The sequence below is a fragment of the Anser cygnoides genome, chromosome 11 (genome assembly GCF_040182565.1).
Source record: "Anser cygnoides isolate HZ-2024a breed goose chromosome 11, Taihu_goose_T2T_genome, whole genome shotgun sequence".
Taxonomy (NCBI): Eukaryota; Metazoa; Chordata; class Aves; order Anseriformes; family Anatidae; genus Anser; species Anser cygnoides.
In genome coordinates, this window is record NC_089883.1 from 14,024,275 (window position 1) to 14,051,808 (window position 27,534).

Consider the following 27,534-nt stretch of genomic DNA (forward strand, 5'->3'; position numbering starts at 1 on the left):
GGGGGGGGGGGTTGGGTGCTTCACATGGAGACTTTGGGGGGACAGAGGGGAGAGCAGGTGCTACCCTGGCACTGGTGTTTGCAGGCAGTGCCTGAGATGACGGAGCTCCTGAAGAAGAAGTGAGCAACACTGCTGGCCCCCGCACTGCGTTTTGGGGGGTAATGACAAAAAAAAAGAAAGAAGAAAAAATAGTACTGGAAAGTGCTGGTGTCAGCATATGTTTTTGCTGGGCAGCATGGGTTGGTGAGACAGGTGGTAAGAAGGAATAATAACAAATAAAGGAATGTAGGGGAATGAGGGCCTGTCGCTGTGCTTTTTGTTGTTTTTTTCTGTGTGTGGTGGGTGATGGGATGGGACAGTAGGTGGTGAGTGGGGGGGTGGGTATTGAAGAGAGACAACAGGAAAGCGAAGAAAGGAGAGGTATGGGAAAGAAGGAAGGATGGAAAAAATGTGAAGGGAAGGTAGGAACAAGGGAGGCACCAGTGTTTGTCAATGTTTATTGCCATCCATACTCCCTCCCAGCTATGCTCAGCCCCCTGGCAGGGAGGATGGTGAGCTAGGAGGCCAGGCTGGGCCTAGATTGGCTGCTTTCTCTGTCCTGCCCCTGGGCCCTGTGGCTCTGAAGCAGGGGAAGGTCCGTGCACCCTGGGGCTGGACCCAGGCTGAGGGCAGGACAGGGCTGCAGTCTGTTCTCCCCCTGCCAGGCACAGAGCGCCCGTCTGGGCTGAAGAGGGCTGGAAGGTCCACTGTGCCCAAAGAACACCGTAGGTCTGGGCTGGCCCAGATACGGAGGTGGGTGGGCTGGTTGGGTCCTGAGGGCACCAGGGGGGAGGTGCTGGCCTAGCCCAGGACTGGCACCTACTCCAGGAGATGGTCAGGGTTGCCTCCAATACTGGTGCCTTGCCTGCGGCAGCCTGATGACCCAGCTTCGTGAGTGTGCCTGCACAGTGAGTGTGCCCCCACAGCTCTCCTTATGCCTTGGGGACCTTGCCCAGCGGTGGCTCGGGGGGCCCCAGTGCCCCATACTTCTCATCAATCACTGGGGCCCCCTGTGGACAGTCAATGAGCGGTTTGAGCTGGAAGACATCAAGGCTGTCCTGGTTCCTGTGGTTGTAGATGCTGAGCCGGTGGCCCAGGTTGGGGCTGGCCCTTGCTGAGTCTCCTGGGCTGGGCAGCTTCAGGTTGACAGGGTCCAGACTCCTCTGAGCCAGGCAGACCTCTTCTGACAGGGAGGAGAGCAGCTCCTGCACCATGGCTTGTGCCACCTGCTGCTCGCTGCACATGTGGTCAGCCCCCAGGCTGGTGCCAGCCTCCACAGCATCCTCACAGGTCACGCTGCACTCTGGGGAGGAGCCCAGGGTCTGGCTGCTCTCGCTGCACGCCTGGGTACTGGAGCTGACGGTGGAGCGGGACGCGCTGCCCGATGTGATGCTGGCAGATGTCCCGGTGCTGTTCAGCCGCAGTGGCACCTCCACTGTGAACACGTCGGAAGAGATGTTGGGGTGATGGACATCGATGGCGGCGGTGGTAACAACACAGACGGCTGCTGTGGGAATGCCGCTGTCTGCAGGAAGGGTAAGCATAAACTGAGTTACCAGAGGTATAAAAAGGTGTTTGTACATACAGAGTGAGAGGCTCATTTTGTTTCCGCGGGTTACACATGACTAGTTACAAACATTTAGGGTTAACTTTAAGGTTCTTACAGACCCCAAGAGGCACACGCTTTAAGAACTTGGGCCCACTTCTTCTACAAGTCCTTTTACCTGTGCCTCTGAAATGCCACAGCCATGCGCCTCTTTGAAGAGCTACCACAAGCACTGACGCGAGAGCAACAGCCGTGTGGGCCGCTTCTGGGAGCCGATGCTGTGCGCACCCCCTGTAAGAGCCGCAAGGTGCGTGGCCCTGGGAACGGACCCACAGGCGCAACTTTAAAAACACGAACGTGAGGGCGCCGCCAGCACACGCACGGACAAAACCTCCCGCGCTCGTGCCCGTTTCCAGCCCACCCCTCGCTCCCGGCCCTGCGTAGAGGCCCGGTCCGTCCGGTTCCCCTGCTAGCGAACCGCTTTTTGTCGGGCCCCTTTTAAGAACGGCACGCGCCCGAGTCCCCTCTGAGTCCCCGTGCTGGAGTTACCCTTTTAAGAAGCCAAGGGCCGTGCCCCGTGTAAGCCGTGCGTTTGGGATCGCGCCTTTTAAGACCGCCACACGGCCCCGCGGCTTCTAAGAACGCCGTTCGTTACCGTCGCCCGTTTAAGACCCTACAGCGCCTTGCCCCTTTCACGACCCCTCCCCCCCCCCCCCCCCGGCCGCCTCACTCCTACGCCCCTTTTACGCGCCCCCGGGCCGCGCCGCGCTCCCCGCCCCGCAGCCACCCCCAGAGCTGGAGGCGGCGGTGCCCGGCGGCGCGCACGTGTCAGAGCCGGGCCGCCAGGCGCTGGGCACCCTGAGGCGGGGCCCGCACCCGCACACCTGAGCTGCGGCCCACGCGTGCACCTTCCGCAGCCGGGGCCCACAGGTGCACAGCTGGCAGCCCAGAGCCGGGCGCCGCCAGGACGGGGGGGGGGGGGGGGGGGGGGGGGGGGGGGGGGGGGGGGGGGGGTCACTCACTGTTAGGCCCCAGAGCCCACACGTGCCCCTCTTAGAACACAGCTCCCAGACACAGCTTTAGGAAATGAGGCCCACGCCGTGAAGAGACAAGGCTCACACCGTCACACTGGCAGAGACGGGGCCCACAGGTGTCCAACGTGAAGAGACGCCCACACCGACACACTTGAGCAGCGGGGCCTGACACCCTCCCACCTCTAACAGCCGGGTCCCACCGGAGTCGCCCTTTCAGACACGGGGCCCACGGGCGCACCTTTAGGACCGTGCGGCGCAGTCACCGCGTGCCTCTCGGCGCCCTGGGCACCGCGCCCAGCCTGGCAGGCGCCCTGTCGGGGCCCCGCCCTCCAGAGGCCGGCCTCCAGTCATGGAGCACGGGTGCCGCCGAGGGCTGCCTGCCCCTGCCTTTACCCTGCCTGAAAGGTTTCTTTCCCAGCACCGGGCTGGGCTGAGCTACGCACCCCCTCGGCTTGTTTGTCCTGTCCCCGCTTTTCACTCCCGGCTGCATTTGCACCTCTCTGGAGGCCGAACAACTTGGATAGCCGGGGTAATGACCTGTCCTGCATCTTCAAACTACTGCAAGTGACTTGATGCAAAGGTGAGATCCCTCATCCCTTGGAGAGTTACTGCTTTGGGACAGGCTTTCACGGAGAAACCCAACAGATCATAGAATCATAGAATATCCCGAGTTGGAAGGGCCCCATAAGGATCACCAAGTCCAACTCCTGGCGCCACACAGGTGTACCCAAAATTTCAGACCACATGACTAAGGGCACAGTCCAAACGCCTCTTAAATTCAGACAGGCTTGGTGCAGCAAATACTTCCCTGGGGAGCCTGTTCCAGTGTGCAACCACCCTCTCAGTGAAGAACCTCTTCCTGATGTCCAGCCTAAACTTCCCCTGCCTCAGCTTGACACCGTTCCTGCGGGTCCTTTCACTGGTGATAACGGAGAATAGGTCACCTGCCTCTCCACTCCCCCTCGCGAGGAAGTTGTAGACTGCGATGAGGTCCCCCCTCAGCCTCCTCTTCTCCAGGCTGAACAGGCCAAGTGACCTCAGCCGCCCCTCATACCTCTTCCCCTCTAGGCCCTTCACCATCTTCGTCACCCTCCTCTGGACACTCTCCAACAGTTTAACGTCCTTTTTGTACTGTGGCGCCCAGAACTGCACACAGTACTCGAGGTGAGGCCGCACCAGCGCAGAGTAAAGCGGGACAATCACTTCCCTCGACCGACTAGCAATGCTGTGCTTGATGCACCCCAGGAGGCAGTTGGCCCTCCTGGCTGCCAGGGCACACTGCTGGCTCATATTAAGCTTGCTGTCAACCACAACCCCCAGATGCATGGTTGGGTTTCATTTCTGCGACAGAGCTACATCATTGTTCAGTCTCGCTGGGTTTACAGCACACAGTAGGATGCAAAAACTCAGTTTACATTTACATTTTCAAGCAAAACTTACCACTGCTAGGTTCATTGTAGTATCGACTGATGTAATTATTCATGTCATCTTCTGAAAAAAAAAAGGCAGCATCTGATTAAATGGTTGAAATGGCAGACCGTGAAACACACTCCTCTGTCCTCCATGCCCAGAGCACCACCTGAGCTGCCTGCGTGTTGTCGGGCCTGCGGACCAGACCAGGTGTGATTTGGGATGCTGCCCCACACCCCGCCAGCCCCAGTGGCTGACAGGAACCAACTCAAGCGGGGTTTTTCCTTTGGTACATTTCTTTCTTGGACCTCCATGGGAATTGGACCTGCCCGATTAGCAGTGTGTGGTGCGCTCTAAAAGCATTCTCTCCTTTTAAGTGCTGCCTCTGATACCATGTTTCAGAAAACCGTGCTCATCATCCCTTTGAGCCAGATTCCCTTCGTTCCCCTGGGGTCCTGCGGCTACAGCCCTGCCTTTTCACAGCACACTGCGGTTTGCAGGTGAAGGAAACAGATGTTTCTGGGGAACGCGTTCTCCATGCAACAAGACCCAAACCACTAAGCACTCTGTACCTGAAATAGCTGCACTCATAAGAAGGCAATCTAACCTGACACTGAAAGGAAACATGGTCATTTTCCTGGTTTCATTGGCTCTTAAAAGCTTTTTTGGCCCTTGTTGATCTTTAAATGCCTGCAGTCAGAGGTGTGCTTTGTGCTAATGTCTGCGTTTGACAAAGAGGCCTCAGAGTAGCTCAAGGCAATGCCGCTGGATTAGGAGTACATTGCAAGGCTTTTCAGCTATCTGCTACTAAAATACACTTCATTTCTATCATACATAATTCATGCTCTAAATGCTACCAAACTTGCCAGCCTGTAGAGATACCGGTTCTTGCTCAGGCAGGGAACCTTCAGATCCATTCAGAAAACACCTGCATATGTGTATTTTTTGGTAATGTATTTTCATCATATTTAACTCACTGTCTACTTCTAAGCTTTACCCTTTGGCCTGGCCACATGTGTGACCACTTGCATGCACAACCTGCACAGCTGCCTGCTTTCAGGTCATGTCATTGTGTGATGGCCCCATTAACCTCATCGCTCCCTAGGTGATTTTATGTATGTGTACATTTCTTTCTATGTATATATGTAAATAGTATCTACAAACGTGTCTGTGTGTATAAAATATATATATTTTTTTACCTTGAGTAGTTTCTCATGAATAAAAGCAATAAAGAGCATTGGAATAACAACAGCAGGATAAATATTTCAACAACAGATTAAGTTTCTGAATAATTATATTAAAGCAAACTGACAATGGACAAACTTATCTTAGCCATATGGGGGGGTCTCAGCTATTTGGGGTATCACAGGCTATAAACAATTCCCGTTATCTCTGACTATATCCTTCATTACTGAAAGCAAGGAGCTTAAAAAAGACAAAGACACACTGAGCAGGAAAGCTTTTCAAGGCATAAGCTATAGGACCAACCTATTGCCCCCTGAACACTTCTAGATGTAGGAACAGCAACAGGAACTAGCCAGTAACACCACCACAATGTGACCTGGCAAGAAACGGACACAGCCTTACTGTGCCACTGGGGTGCAGTAAGAAAGGAAGACAGAAGGGACATAAAGGAGGAAAAATGCACGCATTTCTGAGAGCACACTGGTGGTCCACAGGGGAAAATTCCCCGGTGAAGCTGTAACCTTCCCAGGGAGTTTTCCCCTGCAAATTGCCATGCACTGGAATTTCCGCTTGCTCTGACCTTGGTCGTCTGAACATGTAACCAAATTCTCAGCCGGACGTTAATTCCTCTGCTCCTCGGCAGTCCAAGTGTAGCTCACTGCTCACCTGTACATCCATTTATAAAGGCACATGCATGCTCCCTAGGCTGTGCTGTGCCTAGTTCACCTTTCTGGTCTTGCGTAAGATGACCTGAGCGGAATTTTTTTCCACTCTGCTTTGCTCGTCCCAAAAGGTGTCTTCACTTTTCCCTCTAGCGACATGGAAAGTTTGTGCCAATAGGAAATATGAGCAGCCAGCTGGCACCTTGCACAAGACCTTTGTATGAAGGCAGACTGCCTCATTGGTGCAAGCTGCAGCGCTCACATGACTTCCATTCACATAGGCTCTGAAGAAGCTGGATGGATGCCTGAGCACGTGAGATAATCCACCACGAGAGGAACTGTCAAAGTTGGCTTGCACAGAAAACAGAGCAACAGATTCAGCCTGGTTCTAACTAAGAAATGAACCTGAGATGAAAGTCACTGTCTGCAAGGAAAATCCAAGACATGGAACAGGATCCATTGTTAGCAGATATTTCTGGGACAGAAAACCAAAATCCTTAACTGACAAGGTATTGGGTTGGTTTGGCCCTTGGTTTAGCAGATCGTGCTGCAAGAGCACCGTGAGTTGAGTTGAACAGGGCTGAGACCCAAGACATCTGCGTGGCCATGGCTGATGGCTTTGGGCATGGGATGGCCTGGGGGACCTCTCAACACTTTTTCTTTTCTCTGTAAATATGGATCGACAGATCCGTATCTGAGCTGGCTTGCGACAGGCAGCTTGGAGCAAACACAGGAGCCTGGGTCTGCCTCTGCAAAACAGCTTCGTTTGTTGCAGCTAGAAAACCATAATTTGACAAAGAATATGGATACTGATGAAACAAGAACTTTCAGGGTAAACACCAGGGTAAGATGAGAATAATTTAAGGAAAAGGATTCAAGAACAAAATATTATAAACTGGCAATGAGTAAGTGTAGACCAGGAACTGGGAAAAGGCTTCTAATAATTTTATGAAAGTGAGTTGCTGGAACAGTGCTATAATAGCATCATAAGGGGAAATAGCTCGCTACATTTATGTGGAGGACAATCCATTTACAAAAGGGATCATTATGGAAAGGATTGCATGCTTGGACAGTGGAAAGTGTTCCCGTTCTGTGTTCCTTTACCTGTCAGCATTGTCTTCACACCTCCACACATCAGTGATGGGAGACAGCTTCAACCTCACACACGTGACTGGTCTCTACTTTGGGAAGTGATAAAGAGTTTCTACCCCGCCCCTTTGGTGAGTATGAAATTCAAGAGCCTCGCTTCACTAACTACACACACATTTACTTAACCATTACTTAAGGTATAATTCCTATATTTCTGTCCAGATATCAGTGCAGAGAACCCAAAAGCCTAAAACCGGCACCTATGGGAGAAGCCAAAGCCACCCTCCTGCAAGGATTCACGGAGTTTAGCGGCCAAGTGGAGTGCACATAAGATATAACCACTCCCAGGTGGAGGCTTCAGAGTAGATACATTTCAGCATTTGAAAAAACCTGTTTTTTATCTATTGCTTTGCTGTAACAGGGCTCTCTTCAGATCACTAATGGACGATCACCAAAGGAACTGGCTTTAGAGTTGAAAAATCAGAAGTGTTAAACCAGCTCAGACTGCCTCGCAAGCAACAACTGTCAAAATGCTTTCCGGTGCCCCAATTTGCCTTCCCAGACAGCTTATCAATAATCTGACAGGGAGCCCTTTGAAGCCCCAGATTTTTTCATATTCTACTGCCAATATCCCACTTCCTTCACTTGCAGAATGCTGAGTACCTATGGGGAGAGCAAGCTTTACTTTTCTCTAAGCAAGAACATAAATTGCAGCAGTTCCACAAAGAAAACCACTTACCGATAACCCCATAAACATGGAAATTCACCTCCGAATAGCTAAAATAACCCTCCTGCAATGGGAACTAACAGAGTCGGGGGTCCAGTTCTTGCTCAAATGAGTATAAGGCTGGCACATTAATTTTAAACTACTGCAGAACTTCAAGAATTGCGATGATATATGCAAGAAAATGAGGAATTTCCTCTAGAGACTGTAATTCATATATTATGGGAGAGATTACAGAATAATAAATTTTGGAAGGAAGTATTAATGGCTATATGGTGTGTGGTGAACCTGGAATTCCCTGGAGCCTGGAGGTTTGTATACTAAATAGTAAAAATGATTTGTGCAGGAGCAGAAAATGTTAGATGTCATTCTGGCCGTGACCAGTTTCATACTGCATGAGGCAAAAATTCATCAAGAAAAAAATCCTTCATCATTTAGAGAAGAACAGAGGCCACACAAGTACAGAGCACAGCGGGACGGTCCCTTCCCTCGACCAGCTGGCAATGCCGTGCCTGATACACCACAAGACACGGTCGGCCCTTTTGGTTCCCAGGGCACGCTGCTGGCTCATGCTCATCTTGCTGTTGACCAAGACCCCAGATCCCTTTCTGTGGGGCTGCTCCCCAGCCTCTCACCCCCAGTCTGAACATACAGCCAGGATTATCCCGTCCCAGGTGCAGAATCCAGCACTTGCTCTTGGTAAATTTTATACCAGTTGGTAATTGCCCAGCCCTCTAGTCTGCCAAGATCTCTCTGCAAGGCCTCTCTACCCCCGAGGGAGTCAACAGCTCCTAATGTAGTATCACCCACCCACAAACTTACTTAGCACACATTCAAGTCCTGTGTCTAGATCATTTAGAACAATTGTGAAAACTGGCCTTAGCATTAAGCCCTGTGGGACCCCGCTGGTGACTGGCTGCCAAAACTAGACTGGAACTCTTGCCTCTCCCGGTCTCACACCAGCAATGAGGGTACTTCATCACAAAGAGAAAGAGATCCACAGAAAGAAAAGCTGGGTGGTAATATGTACCGAAAGCTTCCAAACAAGCTAGTATGTACAGCACTCTCCTGGTGCAGGCCACAGTGTGTCTGCACAATTCCCTGAGGTGCTGCGCATACCACGTGATGCTGGGGTTACTTGGCTTGCTTTATTGAACGCTGCACTAAATGGTTCCACAAAATCCGGTATAAATTCTGGAGTACAAGCTACAGCTCCAGCCCCTGAGGAGCTTCAGCTTATGCACTGTCCCATAAAACTCCTAGGTAGGGAAACAAGCAAAAAGGCTGAATGCTCTTTTATTCCATAACCCGTCCACGATGAAGCGTTCTGTGCTCAATGTTTCCATTGTTCAATGCAGACAGGGGAAATGAGATTAGCCTGAGATGGAATATCCCGTTTTCTCTTGCCATATGTTCTCTAGCCAACTAAAGCTTGCTGGTTTGGCAGAACCCAGGGCTCTCCAAAGATGGTGATTTTTTGAAGGCTGACAAAGCTTTTGGCACAAACACATGCATTCCATGCCATACCCTGCCCTCAGGTGTTGTACGTAGGGCTCGTGTTCTGCCAGAGCGTAAGAGAAGGGACCCCCCAGAGCCTGTTTTGCTGGCTTGTGGCTTTGAATTGTAGCTTTTCTTTTAACAGTATTAGCAACCTGGTCCCTTATTTCTCCTCAAACTAGTCACTGTAATAGGCAATTACAGATGATTTTCAAAGCTCGCAAATGTAGCACAAAGGGTGATTAACTGCAGTCATCACTCGAGTCTTTAAGGAGGAAAAACACAGCTAAGAGAAAGTGGATGCAAAACAATTCCTCATGTGGCCTGATAAGAGGGAGTAGTAACTGGCAATATATAACCTTTAACCCAAAAAATCAGGGGTGAAGACACTGGTGGCTTACACTTCCACGCAGAACAAGCGGTGTGGAAAGCCCTGAAGATAGCACAGCCAGGGTAATGACAGCACGTGAGAAGCAGGAGGTGCAGAAATGACCTAGAGGAAATGTCTCGATAGCCTCTGCTCTGCAGAGCCACGTCTGATGAGCATCTCACTGGTCTGATGGGAGACCCTACACCAACCAGATAAACCCATCCCATGCTGTGTAAACGGGGGCCCCTTCAGCTGAGGATATGCTCCTCTTCCATCAGGTGTACCCCATGCAAAAATCATGCAAAATCCATGCTGACTGTTGACTGCCTCAGTTGACTGCTGTCTGGATTGTGAACTACAGCACTGAGCATTATTGCATGAGAAACCACAAGCCAAGCAATCTGCGCTTGGGCCCCCTTTTCAATACTCCACCACGATGGATACTACCACAGATGGTATAAGGCCTTGCTATAAGGCCCTGGGAAATTTCTTTTGTTCAACTCCTGCCTCACTCAACATAAAAGACAACTTTAAAACATTCAATGACCTAAATTTAGCTTCTGAAGAAAAGCACTCAAAATGATGTATCTACAAAGGCTTTGTATGCAATACATGATACAATGCTCAAAAAAATATTTCCTCCTCTGTTTTTAGTTGACCTCTGAGAATCAGAAATTAATTTTATATTCTCAGTATGAATTTTAAATATAGCATAACCGCACCTTATCTGTTATGTGAAGTAATGCACGTTTTCTTATTTGCTGGACATATTTTTTCCAGTAAAAAGCATTAATTGCTCTCATCACGTAACCTTACTGAACACAGAAATCACTCCTGCTTTGTTGCACGTGTGGCCAGAACTTTACAGAGAGAAACAAATAATGAGTACTTGTGTTAACCTGGAAGTTGGACTGAATACCTTGCACAGAAAAAAAAATTAGACTAACCTCCACAGCACTGTAGTTTCAGCAAGCCCTTTTATAATTGAGCACAACACTCTCTGGTTGTGCACAGTTGTCCAAATGTAACCCTCAAGGAACACATGCATAAATTATAATATATCCACTGGGGAAACCTCTCAAATCCTACAGAAAAGGGGGAAATGCATTTCAGGGGGCAGCCTGCTCAACTGCCTGCTTTTAAACACAATTTCGAATCAGGAATAATTAATAGCTGAATTGTGGTTAGCGCTCGGTTATTATTAAAGAGGAAGAAACAGCAACAACTTCTACGTGCTTTCATTACTATGTAGAGAATGAAAAAAATATAGTTTGAAAAAGTTTGGTGAGCTTTTTCTCTTAAAACTTTTGATTAAAATACTTCTGTGCCTTAAATTCTAAGGAGTGTGCCAAAGATACCAGGCAAACCTGTAATTCATATCTGTTCACATACTGCTCATCTACCAAAATGACCAAACTAGGACGTCCAGAGAAGACTAACGTATCACCATGGTGAATAATGTTATCTTCTCTAGGATATTACGGTAACCATTAGTGAAACCATGACAGATTCTGTCCTCTGTTGTGAGCGCTGGGGGATCACGGGACAAAGAGCTGTCCTTTCAAATAAAGCCTTCTGCTCTAGCATTTCAGTGACAAAAATAACACAGGTCCAGGTAAATATAAGCAGTAGTATTCCCCTGAACAACATACCTGGCCCAACAGACAGCTCACAGACCACCCACAGGACTGCTCCTCACCACAGGCACGTAAAACTTAGGTGAGCAGGAGCTGCCTACAGTGTGCAAATGCTCCTTTTCTGGCACCGGAGCTGCCCTGTCCAAGCACAGGTGGGCTGTCCAGCACTGGCAGTTTTAAAGCACCGAGTGAGAGCGTAGTCTCTAGGCAAGGCAAGCTTCACAGCTGGTGCGTGGGCAATCGCCCAACCCTGGGAGGCAAGCTGGGATGCGGGGCAGCGAGCAGGACGGCTGGGACTAGTAGAAGAGAGACAGTCTTGTATTCCTCAATTCACAAAACATAACGTAGCTCACAGAACAAAATGTGACACGCAGGTTTCTATGGATTTGCATGGCTGAAATTACGTATCTATGTCTGTATTCCTATTACATGTATATACATGCTCCTGAGTACCTCCCAGCAGACATGAGACTCTTTGCTTGGATGGACTCAAAAAAACAGCCAAAAATAAAGGGTGAAAAACTGGCCAAACTAACTCCCGAGATATGTAACCTATCTTGTCACAATATTTACAGGTGAGGCTAATCTGGCCTAATAAGTTTAACCTGATACTTTTAAAACCAGTATGAAAAAATACAATACTACGAATACATACAAACCAGGTTTTTGTGCAGACGGACAAAGTAGAAGCTGTGAGACATGACATCAATTCAGAACTGCCCTGGGTCCTCTCTAAACCGCAGAAATGCAAGCAGCCAATCTCAGAAACTGTTTTTCAATGTTCTTCTCGATTGCCCTGCTTTTACCTCTGAGTGATTATTGTTTTGCCAATTCCAATTTGGCTGCTGCTGCGTTAGTGTTTGAGAGATATAAACATGAGGACACTGGGAAGGTACATCATAGTCATTTTCATCCCGAGTCATTTTATTGGCTCTGGTCAGAACCTGTTCATAAATATAACAGCTCCTGCCACTTTGGAGCAGACACAGCTTCTTTGCAAAAATGGGAAAATGCAGTTTCCAGGGACAGTAATCAAGTCACTAGAAGAGTGAAAGTATTTTGTGGGTTCAGTCACTCCATGCAAGGGAACAGCTGTGCTAGTAGGTAACAGCACACAGACAGCACTCACCTTGTGGAGTCTGCAACTCAGTGATGTTCTCGGTGCCTTCATCGTCTGAATCTTCAGTTGCCACCACCTTGTATCTGTTGCTGCTCTGTTTGTTCAGTACATGGGGGACTTGCAGCGCGGCCTCTCTCTCTGCAGCCAGGTCCAAATCTTGCTGAGCAAGGTGGGCCCTCAGCTGTCTGATCTCGAACTGGAAGAATAAAACAACACGTACTCATGTCAGGTGAACATGGTCGGAAATCCATGTTCTACAGCTTGGTACCTATTATTTGGTTTATCACTAAACCACTACAGACTGGGGAAAGCAAACACAATGTGGTTAGGCTGGGATTTGAGTCCAAGGTGCTGATACTATCCCGCAGCTCATGTGACTGGACCGTTGTTCATATCATCTAAAAATAATGGCCGTCTCCTGCTGGTCTTTTGTCTTGTATACCTCTGCCTCCTGAAGATATGCCTTTGGACAATTTCTTACAGATGAAACTGCCAAATTAAACAAAACCTTTACAGAAGACCACCCTTGATAAGCATTTAGGTATTTAGATTCTTGATAAACATCCCTAATTTGCCAGACTTCATAACGGGGATTTCTGTGGAGGAAGGTTCTATCGGTAGCACCCAGCACTGGTCCTCCCCCACTAACTCTAGGCAAAGCAGAGGGACACTGAGGAACCCTTCCAGCCTCAAGTCTTCTGTACTCCCCAGTGTGCAGAAACTCCTCGGGGCAGGCTGCCACTTTCCTGTCCACTCTCCTGAAATATATGAGCTACAGCAGTTAATGGCATTCTGCAGTCAGAATAGGATTTGTCTCAGGACTGATGCTATAAAACAGACACAGACAAGAAGACAGAAGTTACCAGGTACAATTTGATTGATGGACACAGCATATTTTTCCTGTGTCTGACAGCCACATGTCTTCCGTAACGCAAGAAGGAAAATCATTTTTCCAGAAAGGCTGCAGAGATCATTTAAAACCTTATAAAAGTTCTATGAAATCCCACTGTCCTTCCCCTCTTCAAACTCTTTTTAAGATCAGCAGTACAGCAGTGACCAAGTCATATCTAATTATAAAGAATCTGAGAGGGGAAAGCAAATGAGGCAAGTAACAGGCTAAGGGATTTAAAATGCAGCACTGCTGGGCTTCCCATAGTTCAAGGCCTGAAAAGCCATCGGAGAGCATGAAGCTGCAGCAGCCACACTGCACCTGTCACTCTGTGTTTACAGCAGAGATGGAATTAGCACCTCGATGCTTGAAAACCAGTGTGTAACAGCATGTCGGCTCAATGAAGCTGGCTCTGGCTCTTGGCTCTTGGCTCTCAGATGCCGACTCCAATCTACCTTGCCATCAGATTCTGGAATCCTTCAGCTGACCTAGTTTGCTTCCCTGCGGTCCACAGGAGATACAGCACCAACACCAGGTATGCTACAGAGCACCAGCGGTTCCTCCAAGCCGCATAAGTGACTGGAGGGGAAACAAGACAGTTTCCACAGATTTTAGGTTGGTAAAAAAGAGAGAGAAAAGAAAAAGGGATTCCAACTTGCCATATCTGGAGACTATCTGCTTTCCAAGCATAAAGAAAGGAGCTTACGGTCATCGGAAGGCCCGCTGAGAGAACTCAAATCTAGAGAGCAAAAGAGCAGTTTAACCTCTCTGGTCACATTCAAACCACCTGCTACAGGGATCTAACAAAGCTTGCAGCTTTTTCTCTCTTTAAATCAGTGGACAGCGGTCTGGCAGATGCAGGCCAGATGAAATGCGGCATGAAAATGCTACATGAAATGCCTATTGCTCTTATCAAAGGGCCTCTGGCTGTGGCAGTCAGAAGAGTCTGGTAGTGTCAACAAACATCAAAATACGGCCCTGCTCCTTGATCCGTCAATGAAATCTCCATGGCAGGTTCCAGCTGGTGTTTTGTGTGGTTACCTACTAGCTAGGAGGTAGCAAAATGGGACAGCTAACTCTTTCCCCAGGCAACCCCTTCCCGAGGCTTCAGACACCCATTTCAGAGGTGGCAGTACGAATGTGCCATTCAGCGGTGAAAGGGCTGTCGAGAGCTTGATTTTACAACAAAGAGAATTTCAGGTTTTATTCTTGAATTTTAGAAGGAAAAAGAAGCCACCAAATAGCTCATATTTCACCTTTAAGTGGAAAAAAACACCCTTTCAAATGCTCCCTTGGTATAAAAGGAGAAACACCTATCAAAGTGAAGGGTAAAAAATATATTTGGAGATTTTTTTTTAAACTATTGCTTAATCCTAGCTCAAACGAAAAGGCAATAAGAATTAGGCATCGTTACCGTCTTTCTACATTTCATGTTTCATCCTTCAATAACATTCCTGTGTCTCCGAAAAATAAATGGTGCTTCTAAAATGCTTACTTCTGGCCTAGAAACAAGATGCAATTTCTTTTTTTTTCATGGAAGAGAAAAAATGGTAGGCATTTTATAACACAAATGGATAAATACTTAAAAGTGAGCTCAAAAATTCTATTTCTGCATCACACCCCATTTAGCCACCTTAACCATTTATGAAGATTGGCTAAACCTTGTAGCTAAATCTTCAAGCTTCAAAAGCTTGATGAGAATCTCTGCATTTTACAGCTGTGCAAAAGGATGCAAACCAAGCGATCCTTCCTGCTGTGGTGGACCTATAGCAAAAATGGGGGAAGAGACCAACTTTCTGACTCCCCCTTGCATTGCCTAATTAATAAAGCAACGGTTTCCAAATATTTTAAATCCACAGATGACTGTTAACCCTTAAAATTTCCATGCACAAGCACCATCCAGCTTTTAACAGATGAGTTCATGAATTTTATTGTTTAAAATGGCTCTGCCAACAAGCTATAAACCACTCAGCCTGACATGCGAGACCAAGTAGCATTCTGCAACTCTTGCCTGGGATCTCTGCACCGGATAACTCCACTTTTTACAAACAATTCTTCATTTCCTGTTTGGATAGCAAAACTGACTGCCTTAGTTGAGTCCCAACCACACAGACCACATGCAAAACTGGAATCCACAGAGAAAGTGACCACCAGTTACCCAGGTGAACAGCTACTCACTCTGGTACCACAGAAACAGAAGAGGCTTTGCTGCCATCTGATGCTTAAAGGACAGAAATGCATGCCTTTGTCTGCAGCAGCAGAGGAAGCAGGTGCTTATGAAGGTGGCACAACAGTCATGTTGCAGAATAAACTGGAAGCCAGGTCTGACATCTTGGCTCATGCAGTGCCCATGGAGTGCACTCACCCACTGCTTCTGAAGTGCTATGTGAACCCTCTTGTGTTGTTTGCTGCAAATACCATCTACATGTTTGTCTACCACTGGGTTAGACAGGTAAAGTTCAGAACCGAACACACAACTGGCAAGAGCAGATACAAGGATTACCTTCACAGGAAAGCAGCACACTGCTCGGGACGTCAACATCACATGAAAGATAAATAACAGCACACAGAGATGTTCAGAAAGATAACAGCAAGAACCGACGTTGCCTACAAGGCCACACAGCTGCAGCTGGTTAACACAGGCTCTCCCTTACACTGTCTCACTATCTCAGATGGTTAGTGTCCGGGTCTCTGAAGTCTGCCCTGAAGTCTGTGTAGTCATTAAAAGAGTGGCAAATCAGAATTAGATACTATTGTGTATGTAACTGCCATTTTTTTTTTATCATCAGAGGAGGGTATTTCCCTGTAATAACAGTGTTTGTTACACTCCCACATTCACTGTTAGTGATGTGAAGTACATACAACATGCTCCACAGAGACGCAAACCATAGCTCCGTCACAGATGGCAGAGCACAAGACAGGGTCAAAACCCAGCTCAATATTACTGCTTACAAATGCAAACCAAAACTCTCTTACGCTACGGTGGCGTGTTCAAAAAAGGAACTGGGGGATGGAAAATCACCATTTATCATAAGGATTGATTTAAGAAAGTACGACAGTCAGTAAGATACCTAAGAAAAGTCTATCAGGAAACACAGATTTTCCTAGGGGTTTAGCTCATGTAAGGCATGCAGATGCTCAGGAGACCAGTGCAGTATTAATTGCTCACAAGCATTAAAAAATATCCCAAGTTAAATAGAAGCTGGCAGTTTTGAGCACTAAAAGCAACCCGCTAAAAACAAAGGTTAAGCCTAAGAGAAGTGCGTGTTTCTTACAGGCATAATTCAATGAGAGACTGAGTGAGCAAATCACTTTGCAGGTGCTTACATCTATTGGACATTACAATGAGTGCTGACCTTGGGCAGTTCTAACTTGTAAAAGAACAAATGAGATTGCTCAGACTGCATGTCACACAGATCAGGGCAGGTTAGATAAATCCACAGAGGGTGTAAAATATAATGTTTTTTTTCAGTAAAAATTCTGGGCCAAAGCTTAACGTGAAATTTCCATTTGCAGTAGGAGCTGATGCAGCTATCTGAATGGATCTGGGCATCTCGAATACAGGTACTACAAGAGAGCTCTACCGAGAAAGTTATGGTTCGTATTTTGAAGTAGACAACCTTTACTTCAGCCTACAAGAGCTTATCTGTTAAAAAAAAAAAGCTTATCATAAGTGAAAAGCAAAAAAAGGCATGCACACTTATACCCTCGCTTTGATTTGTTTTAATTAAGACTTACTCACTCATAGGTATCAGCTCTGCGTTAGGAACCGTGGAAATCTCACAGAGCGCCAGTGGGCAAATAAATTTGTTGTGTGGAGGATAACTTGTTGAGAGACTAAGGTAAACTACCTCCTGACTTCAGATAATTACAAACTGAATAATGCTACTTACCAGCACACCTATGTTATTCATTATCTTTAATTACATCTACGTTGGTAGCTTCTGGTGGGTTCCTTTATCAATAAGCTCCTAATATACTTTGCAATGGAAAAATGTATTTGAAAACTTTGTACAATCACAGCATAATTTAGGCTGAAACAGACTCTGAGGGTCATCTAGTCCAACACCTTGAGGGAGCTGAAGACAGCAATAAGATCCCCCTTCATCTTCTCTTCCTACAGCTGAACAAGCCCAGCTTCCTCAGCTTCTCCTCCTGCACCATGTTCTGCAGCCCTACCCATCACTGTTGTAATTGTGTCCAAGTCCTTCTTATACTGGGGAGCCCCCACTGCCACAGCACTCCAGGTGTGATCTCGAAAGCACTGCGCTACACTTCTTAAATCCTAACTTTTCAGGGTGCAGAGGATTAAATCACATATGATTTTTTCAGAGCAGGCAAAAGAAAGCCATACTAAAATTTAAGATGTCTCTGTCTTTTATACATGTACTGCTGCTGGAGAGAGCTTTTATATTTACATGGGATGAGATGTGCAAAACAAAGGTGTGATACACGTGGCTAATGTGAAAACATACTTATTACCAAGAAAAAGGGAGATAAAGCTCATCTCACAAAAGAACGAGTAGCTACATTGTCAGACTGGAAGAGAAAGCTAATTGTCTGGAAATTTAAACTGACTTACTGTTCTCAACATTAGCGCTATTTTGGCAGGAAACAAACCAGAAAGAACTACAGGGCACACTTGTGCACCTCCTCCCTTCACAAATGCATTAGGTAATTATTTATAAGTATGTAAAATGACCCAGAGCTCTACATAACATCTCAGTTTATATGTCTGGTTGTATAAAAAGTGCCACCCATCCTATCTGATGTTTTACAACATGCCTATAAGACTCAAAAAGGGATAGATGTAACAGTGAATCTTATAGTACTTTCCTTTAATGGTCTTGCAAGGCAGTATGATTGACATAGTTTCAGAGAGATCAATGAACATTTTAGCCAGAAGCTTACTTGTGTCTAACGCAGGAGTAATAACTTTGCTCCATTCTATTAGCTGTCTGTACAGAACGCCCTGCCCTAAAACTCATCTGCCACTGGGATACAATCCAATGTTTATTTCCATTAGTTTAGTCATTGTTGGTAACAATAAAAATCAGGAGACAGTTGCAAACTAATGATTTATGGGCAGAACGAAACATGGGATGACCTTGGCTGCCTTCCATTCACCAAGAAAATGACTGTTAGTTAGAAATGAATTAAAATTATTGCAAAAGGATAACATAAGTTATTTCTCCGATAGGTAACTTGACCAGCTAAATAGCCCTGTCATTAAGCTAGCAGCTGTTGTACAAATTATATTCCAAGATAAGAAAGAAATTACAGCTTCCATACTTGTTACAGTTTTGAGAATGATGAAAAACCCTATTCTGTAGGAGCTGACAGAAAAGGAGCTGTTGTGATAAGGCTGAATACATAGACTGGGCTGCACAATACTTAGCCAAATGACTCTTATGAAAGTTAAACACAAAAGATCATGTAACTAGACGTATTATCAGAAACGAAAATTCCTCTACAGGTGATTCCAGAGGGAAAAAAAAACAATCTTCCTTCACTGGAATTTTCATTTCTAATGAAACTTCAGGATTTTCTTTGTTTTAGGATTTAATTAAGTTATTAAACTGATAGAGCAATACCATCAGCAATATACTCTTTCTATATTTTTATAGTAATTACAGTGAGGCTTCTTTAGCTTTTACTATTACACAGTTTTAGAAATCCCCATTACTGTGATTACTAATGTTTCTGAGGTTTTGTGAAGTTCTGTTTAACCATCTCAGTCCTTCGGCATTTTCTGCCTTGACCACCTTCCTGCTCCACTCCCTTTTAATGACATCTTTCTTGGCCAACAGAGAATAAATAAAACAGCAAACTATTCAAACAGTTTCACCAGGGTACTACAGAGACCAAAGTGGTAGTCCAGGCACCCATAATTTATAAAATATATTCTGGCTTTCAGATGTATAGCTGGCCAAAAAACAACATCTGGAAAGAGTTTTCATGTTTGCACAAGTATATCCTCAGGAACATCCAATGTTGCTCAGGAATGGAAACATAACTTTATAGATGTGATATCCTATCACTGGCCAAAAGCATATACAACTGACAAATGAAGCATAATTCAAAAAGCAAGACAATGAGGTTGCATCTTTCCTGCTTTCTTTTTCTTTCTTTCTTTTTTTTTTTAATGTGAACTCCATTTTTCACACTCTATATGCAGCACCGTTCGCTGAATTACAGGCAAAGACCCTCATGCAGACTGCTGCTTGGTCTGATCTGACCTGTCCATCTTCTTCTCATTAGAATAGGCTATGTCATAGATGTTTGGTCACCAAAGAGCAAAACAGAGGTGAGGGAAGAAGTTGAAAAGATGGAACAATGAGAGCAACAAGAGTTTCTGTCAAGGTAGGGTAACAGTCATAAAAGGAGCACAGCTTGAGGGGGACACGCAGACACTGGCCAGGCTCAAAGGCACCCGCATGTGGAGGACGCGCAACCACGGCCACAGCCAACCCCAACCTTCTCCCAGGCTCTCCTCGCAGGGAAAATGGGAAGGGACATTGGAAGCCAGGTCAAGCTGGGGGCACTGGGAAGAGCACAGGAAGATCTGAATGATTTGCAAGACTTGTGCACATGGTTTACTTAGTGATGCTTAGGGAGCTTTAGTGCTGACGAATTTGGCTCTCCAGGAAGCTACACTTTAAGCAAAAGGAAAAGATAAATTATTCACATGTATAACCAAACAGATTAAAACAAACAAACAAACAAACAAACAAAAACAACGCAGACATGCACAAAACCCACCCTTACACTGGTACAAGTTGGCAAACAGGTGAACTTGCTTTCCTTTTACTCCTGTGCACTCATCTTTCATTCCTGCTACCTCATTTCCTGCCTCATGCCAAAAGAAGCAATTCTGCAACTGTGCAGTGAACCAGGCTCTAGAAATTATTCCCATAAAAACTGATACTTTGTTTTGTTACATTAATCTTAATTTGATTACTTTCCAGACCTGTTTCATTAAAAGCATTTGTGCGAATAAACAGCAGAAGGCAGTTGGGCAGAAGGAGAAAGAGGAGAATGCCTCTAGCACAGTTAGCAGTACTAACATAGGCCAGCTTCAACTGAGCATGCAGTTATGACATGCATTTGGCTATGTTTAAGTTAATTACAAACAAGACAACTCCACTCAACAAACCTACATGGAAAGAAATGCCAGACGAATGCTGTTTTTGTGACTTTGATTCCTCCCCTTTGTGTAGATGCGCAACAAGGACTCAAATCACACGGTTTAGCATGGAGGAAATAACTGCTCACAAATCCAGGTTAAAATTCACCTATGACAAGAAGGCTATTCACCTGTCAAGTGTTAAGTATCAGCTTCAAAACAGGAGGGCATGGGACTTCTCAGAGAACTGGCCACCATTTATTTATTTTTTAATCCTGATCAAACCAGAAATACTGCGTATTTATCTAAAGCATTCAAAATAATTTCATTTACAGAAGATGTCACACCTTAAGAATTTCAATCCCTATTTCCTGACAGAGCAAACAAGATCTCAGAAAAGAAAGTGCTGAGAAACCTTTCTGACAGGAACATTTTCAGCCCTGTCTATAATTACTAAACAAATGTAGTTCATCGGTGTGGTCACAAAGACGCAGCCTCGGGATGAAGCAGTATCTACATCCACTGGGATGCAGACAACCGCGGTGGCTTGTCTCTTCTTCCTACTTAGGTAGGTAGCCTGGGGCTGGCATTGGTGTGCCCAGCTGTGCACCCAGAGGGGAAATATCTTGCGTGCAGTGGAGGCAACAGGTCAGCAGAGGTGGCCCTGGGCAGCTACCTCGGCTGCCTGCGCCAGATATGGCCCTGCACAGGCGAGGCACCCTGGAGTCCTCCCTGCCAGGGCTCCAGACTCAAGAACAGCCAAACTGCCGTAGGCAACCCTTCCTGAAAACACACAGACATGCACACTCAAACTCCAAGAATGAGCAATCCTTTAAAAGGTCAGGAAAGCTGATGAAATGAAAAAGCAAAAACCTGGCAAAATTTTAGACATTAAATACCATTAGGAGATATCTTTCCCACCAGATACTGTACACAATGTTAATGTGAATATTATAATGCTGACAACTTGTTCTTGACTGAATTATGAATCTATTAATTTACGAAGAAAGGATGCAGTACTTGTGTCAATGTCTTCTGTTGCTAACGGCAGCAAATTAGTACATTTACCTCATATTAAACAGCTCAGACATTTGTTTGGCAGGAACTCAGGACAGTAAAACATGAGATATTAGTATGCTGTCACTTTTCTATAGTCTATATTTTTCCATAGCTAATGACACTTGAAAGCTAGGAGAGAACCTGCTCTGTTTTCACAGATTTACTCATCCACCAAAGCAGTATTTCTTTGTGCTTGATGTACAGCTATGCTGTAACCATCAGAGCTCAGATTAGGGCTACCATGGTTAGATATTTGGCAAGCTAGGCATGCAGATAAAGAGAACGGGGATCAGAACACAGGGTGGCAAAAGCTACTCCTGAACCCCACTTGGGATAATGAGCCCATTTTCACTCAGACTGTGGACATTGTTTAGCTATTGAGAATATTACCTAACTGCATAATACATCTCCTAAAAATGAATGCTTTCAAATTTATGTCTGTCAAGAACTTTAACCTAATAGCACAGTCTGACAGACAAAATACTGTAGTGGGACTCAGGAAATCATTGATTTGTCTAGCATGTTTGGTCAAAGGATAAGCTCTCCTCTGTAAAACTGGGTACATACCATTTCCTGTTCATTTCATGACCAGTGCAGAAGCAGGGATATATTAATATCATTGCACAAAGTTGTCATGAAGAGGACTGCTGACAGGTTTTAGGTTTCTAGGTAAGAGATGGGCACCTGAATCCCTATTCAGATTACACACCCATTGGACAGCTGGCCTGTTCTGGGATGAGTTGCCTCTCCTCCTGTCTACTCAGGCCCTTCAGCTTTTTGACTGATTGATCCACTCAGACTTAAACCTCATTTTGTATGTGAAAAGCACCTGTCACAGGTGGGGAGTGGGAGCTGATGCTAGAAACCTCCAGCCCTTACTTGGACACCTCACAGTTATCTCTGCAATTGAAATAAGTTACTTGGGGAATCAGTCTTTTGTGGGTTGGTGGTGACCTGAATGCCCCACTTAGTCTGAGTCTTAACTTACATGGCTGGTTTCTACTTTAAAGCAGCTTACTCAGGGACTCATTTACATGAGATTAAGTGTAATTCAGAACTCCTGGCTTCTTCCCCAAGTGATGGTTTTACACTTTTCTCGAACATATTTGTCTGAGATATTTTTACTTTCACCTCCCTTATCTCAAAGACTGAATCACTAAACATCTGGGGTGGGGGGCTGGGAAGAGTCTAAAATCTTGACTTTCTTCCAGAAACTAGAAGCTTCTGGTGCAACACTGAGTCTGCCAAGAGAGTCTCTGACTGACCTACAGAGAAGCTGCCTCCTGCATTCAAAGAACAGAGATTCACTAGCTTTCCTGCAGATGTATACATTTTCCTAGGAATATTGCTTTAATATTGCTTCAGTCTTTTTGCATGAATTTTGCATGCTCTGAATATTACGTCTAACTGCACTCTATCAATAAATTAAATTCTGGGAGCATTCCTTTTCTGTTCCTCACAACTGTTCTCCTCACCTTAAAAAACACACGCACAGCAGCAGAGGGAGACAACTGCTGTTTGACAAATACCATGCTGACAATATCCTGGCTGCAGCTAATATTTCTTTAACGACCTGAAATCTGTCACCTTGCAACAGAAATCTTAGCAATATTCCTCAAACCTTAGCCTGTGGCAATGTACGTAAACTGTTTGATTTGCTATAACAAGCTCTACGCAAATAAAGACATAACTGAACTTTACCCCTTGTTCTTGGCAGATCTGGGTTAGTCTTTCCAGCTGTTCATCTTGAATAACCTTTGCCTTCTCATATTGCTGAATCATCATCTCCATCTCCACTTTCACTGGAAGGACATAGGCTGGAAAACATAAGTAAGTACTCAAAGTTAACCCAGCTGTGATTGATTGATTTATTTATTTATTAATTTTTAAAATTGGAGGGAAACCCTTTACAGACCAAAGAATTTCACCCTTTTCAACTGCAGTGAGAGAACTCGAGTATTCCTTCTGGGTAAGGATTTCTAACAGCTGAAATACAGGTCATAAGCAGGGCCTAGCTCTCGTTTGGTCAGAATTCCAATTGTCTGGCTGAGCTGAAATGCATCCTGCTTGCTCTTCCTAGCTTTGGCACTAATACTGATCTTTCCCAGTGCTTAGCACAGATTTTTTGAATTGCTGGGTAGCAGATTTTTCTGCTTGGAGTTGCTCCCATCCCCTCTAAACCTGAACAGCATCACTCCCTTGGGAGAAGAACAATTCCAGAGCCCCAGGTATTTAATTCCTAGACTTGGTGGTAGGAAGTAAGTCCGTGATGGAAATAGTAGACTAATAAGGAGACTTTAAAAAACAAAAAGGAAACAACTTCTATTGTTTTTTAAGCTACAGCCCAGTTTTCAATAGGTCTTCCGAAAGCGTTTAGAAATGTTGCTTCTCTCACAATCAGGGCAAACTCAGACTAATGAGCAAAGCTGTTCAATGTTTATTGCAATTCTTGATGTTTTATGAAGCTACAAAAGATCCTGAACTTGCCTTGGACACTTCACTCATGGTGCTATGACCTTTCCTCAACTCTCAATACAGTTTGGGCATCTAAATCAAAAATAACAGATTGACTCTGATCTTTCATATAGGACCGAAGTGATCCTTCACTTATTCCTTTCCCACCTCTTATCCCTGTAACCTGAAATGCCTGAAACCACTTCGCATAAAGTAGCCTACACTTAAGTCCTTCCTTCCAGGCACAGCCACTGCTGCTGCAACCCTGACTTCCCGAGGAGTTCTTATCTCTCCTGGTGCTTCCCCACGGAGGTCTATGCAAAACACATGACACATGCTTAGTGACGACTGTGCTGTACCACACACCGGCGCTGCAGAGAGCACCTTCAGCATGGAACCACCATGGTAAGAAAATGCTCCTGACCAGATAGGGGATTTGAAGGGGCCTTACAAAATACAAACCAATCAATTTTAAAGGCTTAAAGGGAACAGGCGAAACAACCACGAACTTGAGACCTACTGTCCTCCATGGGAGTCATAACTCTCTCCTGTTCAGTGCTTTTAAATTGTAAGAGGAACGGGAAGGCAAGCATTCTTTCCAAACATTTAAAACCTCTTTTTTCCCAGCCTGCCAGGTAATTCTTGGAGTCACCAATTGAATCACCACTCACCATCAATGATCCTCTTCACTCTCCATATTCGTAATGTGATAATAAGGCTGATAGCATCCCATGGGCTGTTGGGGCCATTAGCCACTGTCGAGGCCACCATTGGTGCCAAGGACAAGATTATGACAGCACCATCAAACACCTAGAGAGAAATGATTTTTTTCAAACTCTTCCTAAAGATCACAAGCCCTGCCATTTCTGCCTGAGGTCATGAAGGACTCCCACTTCCCCAGAAAGAAATGCAATTATGGTATGTATGTGAAAGGGATACGAGAGGTGGCCAAGTCCCACAAAGGCTGCATCCTTGTGAGGCAGCACAACAGAATTCTTCAGTGCTTCACCCACAGTTTATGAGGTGAGGAGAAATAAACTGTGGTGGGAGGGCAGGAAGAGAGAAAGGTATTTGGACCACCTGGCCAAAATCTCCATGTAGAAGTGATAGACTAAATGATACTTCTGCTGAAGAGTATTATTATCATTGGTATTTATTACCCATTACTTGGGATGATGCCATCCTCCCAGAAAAGATACATTCCCTGCCTACTGATTTTACTGTCTAAATGAAGAGATCAAGAAGACAAGTAGAAAAAGATGGAGCAAAGTGACTTAATGGCTCTTGGCCACATCCTGACTACACAACATGTGTGGGCTATATGGCAAGACAGTAAGACTTTGCTCTCACTGCTATTGGGCAGCAAGGGTTTCAAGGCTTTTGGCAACAGGGACTATTCAGGATGATTTGTATGATGTTGGTAGCATTGTGGATTAGATCAGAGAAGGCCACTGTGTGAGTAAACACATCTCACGGCAAACTGGCAATAGAGATGAGCGTGTGCTACCCTTGCCTAGCAGGGTAGAACAGAGTACCATGTCCTCATTCCTACTGGGATGCTTCCCAGCTGCCAAAGACCATTGGTTAATGGTTTGCATATGGAGACAGGACACAGATTTTATAACCACTGCACATTCAGAACTGTGCATAACAATCCAGTGTATTGAAAAGAAACACTTCTAACTGCTCTTATTTGATGGACAGTGAACATCAGACAGTATCAAGAAAGAGTTTTTCATTTTCCCACTCCTCAGATTGTTGCTCAGGTTGGGATTATGTGTTACTTTTAACATACGCATTTCCTTTTCTGTCTCTGGAACAGTATGCACATTCTACCTCATTTTTAATTTGAGGTATAAATGACAGTGTTTATCAAAAGTCAGATTTAACTAAAAAATCATTTCAAAATACTTTTTTTTTTGCCAAAATTGTATTGTCTATCAGAAAACTACACACGATTTTTCAATCTGTTCTACTTTCAACTTGATTATGAGAACATGGTTGCACAAGTCACATGACACTTTTTACTCACCTTGTTCATTATCTCAGGGTAGCGGTACCAACTGTTAGACAAGCACAGCTCTAACAATAAAATCCACAGACACGTGGAGCAAAAACCCTACAACCCCTTCCTCCCCCTGTAATAAAATATTTCCAAACATAACGCTCTTCTGAGAGTCTCACAGAACAAGGGACTGAATCATACTGCTATGTACCCAAGCATACACCGAGAGGTATGTGCATACTTATCTGATTTAAAAGATATCTGTATTGCACCGGATCTGTAACGAAGACACCCAGAGCAGTTCTTAATATTTTTAATGTGCCTGCCTGGAAAACAGTACAAAGAGTAAGACTACTCACCTCTATTTTGTTTTCAATGTAATCCCATATGCCAAGGACCACAATCCTCAAAATAGTCTAGTAAAATAGATTGGGGAAAAAATGATGAATGTCATTGCAATTATAGATAAACACTTAGTCCTTTATCTATTTAGGGGTACATTTTTGTCTTATCTATGCATAATGTATTTCTTCTAAATAATAATGAGGATCCAGAAATAGCTAGGTCTCTGTATTATAAAAGGAGGTACTGTTTTCTAACCACCATATTTATGATGTTTCAATGAGTCAGTAAGTTCCAAGTTCAAATGTTCATCACTCCTTCCACCCTCCAACAGTTTCCATTTTAGAGTTTTTTTAGAGTTATGAGATTCAGATTACTACCAAAAAAAAAAAAAAAGAAAAAAATAAGCCTTCAAAAGATTCACTCTTGGGCCCCCTCTCTGTACTCTTCTGGATGTGAACATCTGAACTTCTCTGTACTCTTCTGGAGTTCAGAGCTGTTGCCTTATTATGAAGTTCCAGAAAGTCATAGGATAAGGGAGAAAAATAATTCTATGATACTCCTCTTTAAGCAAAAGAGCTGTAAGTAGCATCAGTAACTAGAAAAGAACAATGAAGATGGAAAAGAGAATGAACCAATGGTGAATTCCTATTAACAATCCAAGGGCATTGTTCCCCCCCCTTTTTTTTTTTTAAATCTGGCTTTTAGGATACACCATTAAAAAAAAAAAAAATCAATCTGATGATTGGGATTGAATTCACATAAAAGCAAAACTGGTAGGGATGTTTTCTGCCCACCCTAACATCAGCTCAGATTTTGACAGACACAACTGGAGCTCCATGACTCGCAAAGACGATGAAATCCCTTCTGCGTTAAACCACAGCGCAACTGAGAGGGCATGCGGCAGGCTGCTGTGTGAGGGGTCACCATGCCAAGAACTGTGCCGAAGAAACTAAGCGACTATGTGATGAATATACATATCTCCTCTTCATTAAAAATGCAGCCAACCAACTCGGAATTTGTGCCAAACATAGCAGCACTACCCAGCTGCAGAACAGCCCTGGGTTTTTCAGAAGGGTACTGCTCCTATGCATGCTTCTGCCAAACCCCATGAGTCCAATTGCCTCATTTGGCCCAGGATGACTGTGCAGAGCTCTGTCGTGGCACTCCAAACCTTAACCTGTTTTGCAGAGGGAGACATTGCTATGGGAGATCTGTTGCCTCAAATCCAGTCTCATATAAATGCTCATAAGTGAGCAGGAAAGTGAACTGGCCAGTGCTCGCTCAGGAATGGTACACATGAAGCCCTGGTCAAGTCTGGCTGAGAAAGGGAGTCACTAGTCAGA

The 27,534-nt window shown here is 45.1% G+C and overlaps 2 protein-coding genes across 7 annotated transcripts in view; one reads left to right on the top strand and one right to left on the bottom strand.

Moving 5' to 3' along the window:
• Positions 1–294, top strand: part of ETFA (electron transfer flavoprotein subunit alpha) — a 32,319-nt gene extending 32,025 nt beyond the window's left edge. For all 3 annotated transcript variants that reach the window (XR_010834292.1, XM_067004104.1, XM_013194134.3), the window contains one exon: positions 85–294. Coding sequence is in view for 2 of the 3 variants with exons in the window: in XM_067004104.1 (XP_066860205.1) it covers positions 85–123 (39 nt within the window). In the remaining variant the exon portion in view is untranslated. The remainder of the gene's footprint in view (positions 1–84) is intronic.
• Positions 295–483: 189 nt separating this feature from the next.
• Positions 484–27,534, bottom strand: part of TMEM266 (transmembrane protein 266) — a 78,558-nt gene continuing 51,507 nt past the window's right edge. For 3 of the 4 annotated variants that reach the window (XM_067004086.1, XM_048081278.2, XM_067004087.1), the window contains exons 8-13: positions 26,206–26,262; positions 24,513–24,651; positions 23,089–23,204; positions 12,323–12,509; positions 4,060–4,110; positions 484–1,564 (exon numbers count right to left, since the gene is read on the bottom strand). In XM_067004086.1, the coding sequence (XP_066860187.1) occupies positions 972–1,564; positions 4,060–4,110; positions 12,323–12,509; positions 23,089–23,204; positions 24,513–24,651; positions 26,206–26,262 (1,143 nt within the window). In that variant the 3' untranslated portion in view covers positions 484–971. The remainder of the gene's footprint in view (positions 1,565–4,059; positions 4,111–12,322; positions 12,510–23,088; positions 23,205–24,512; positions 24,652–26,205; positions 26,263–27,534) is intronic. The other variant, XM_067004088.1, reaches the window with a different exon arrangement.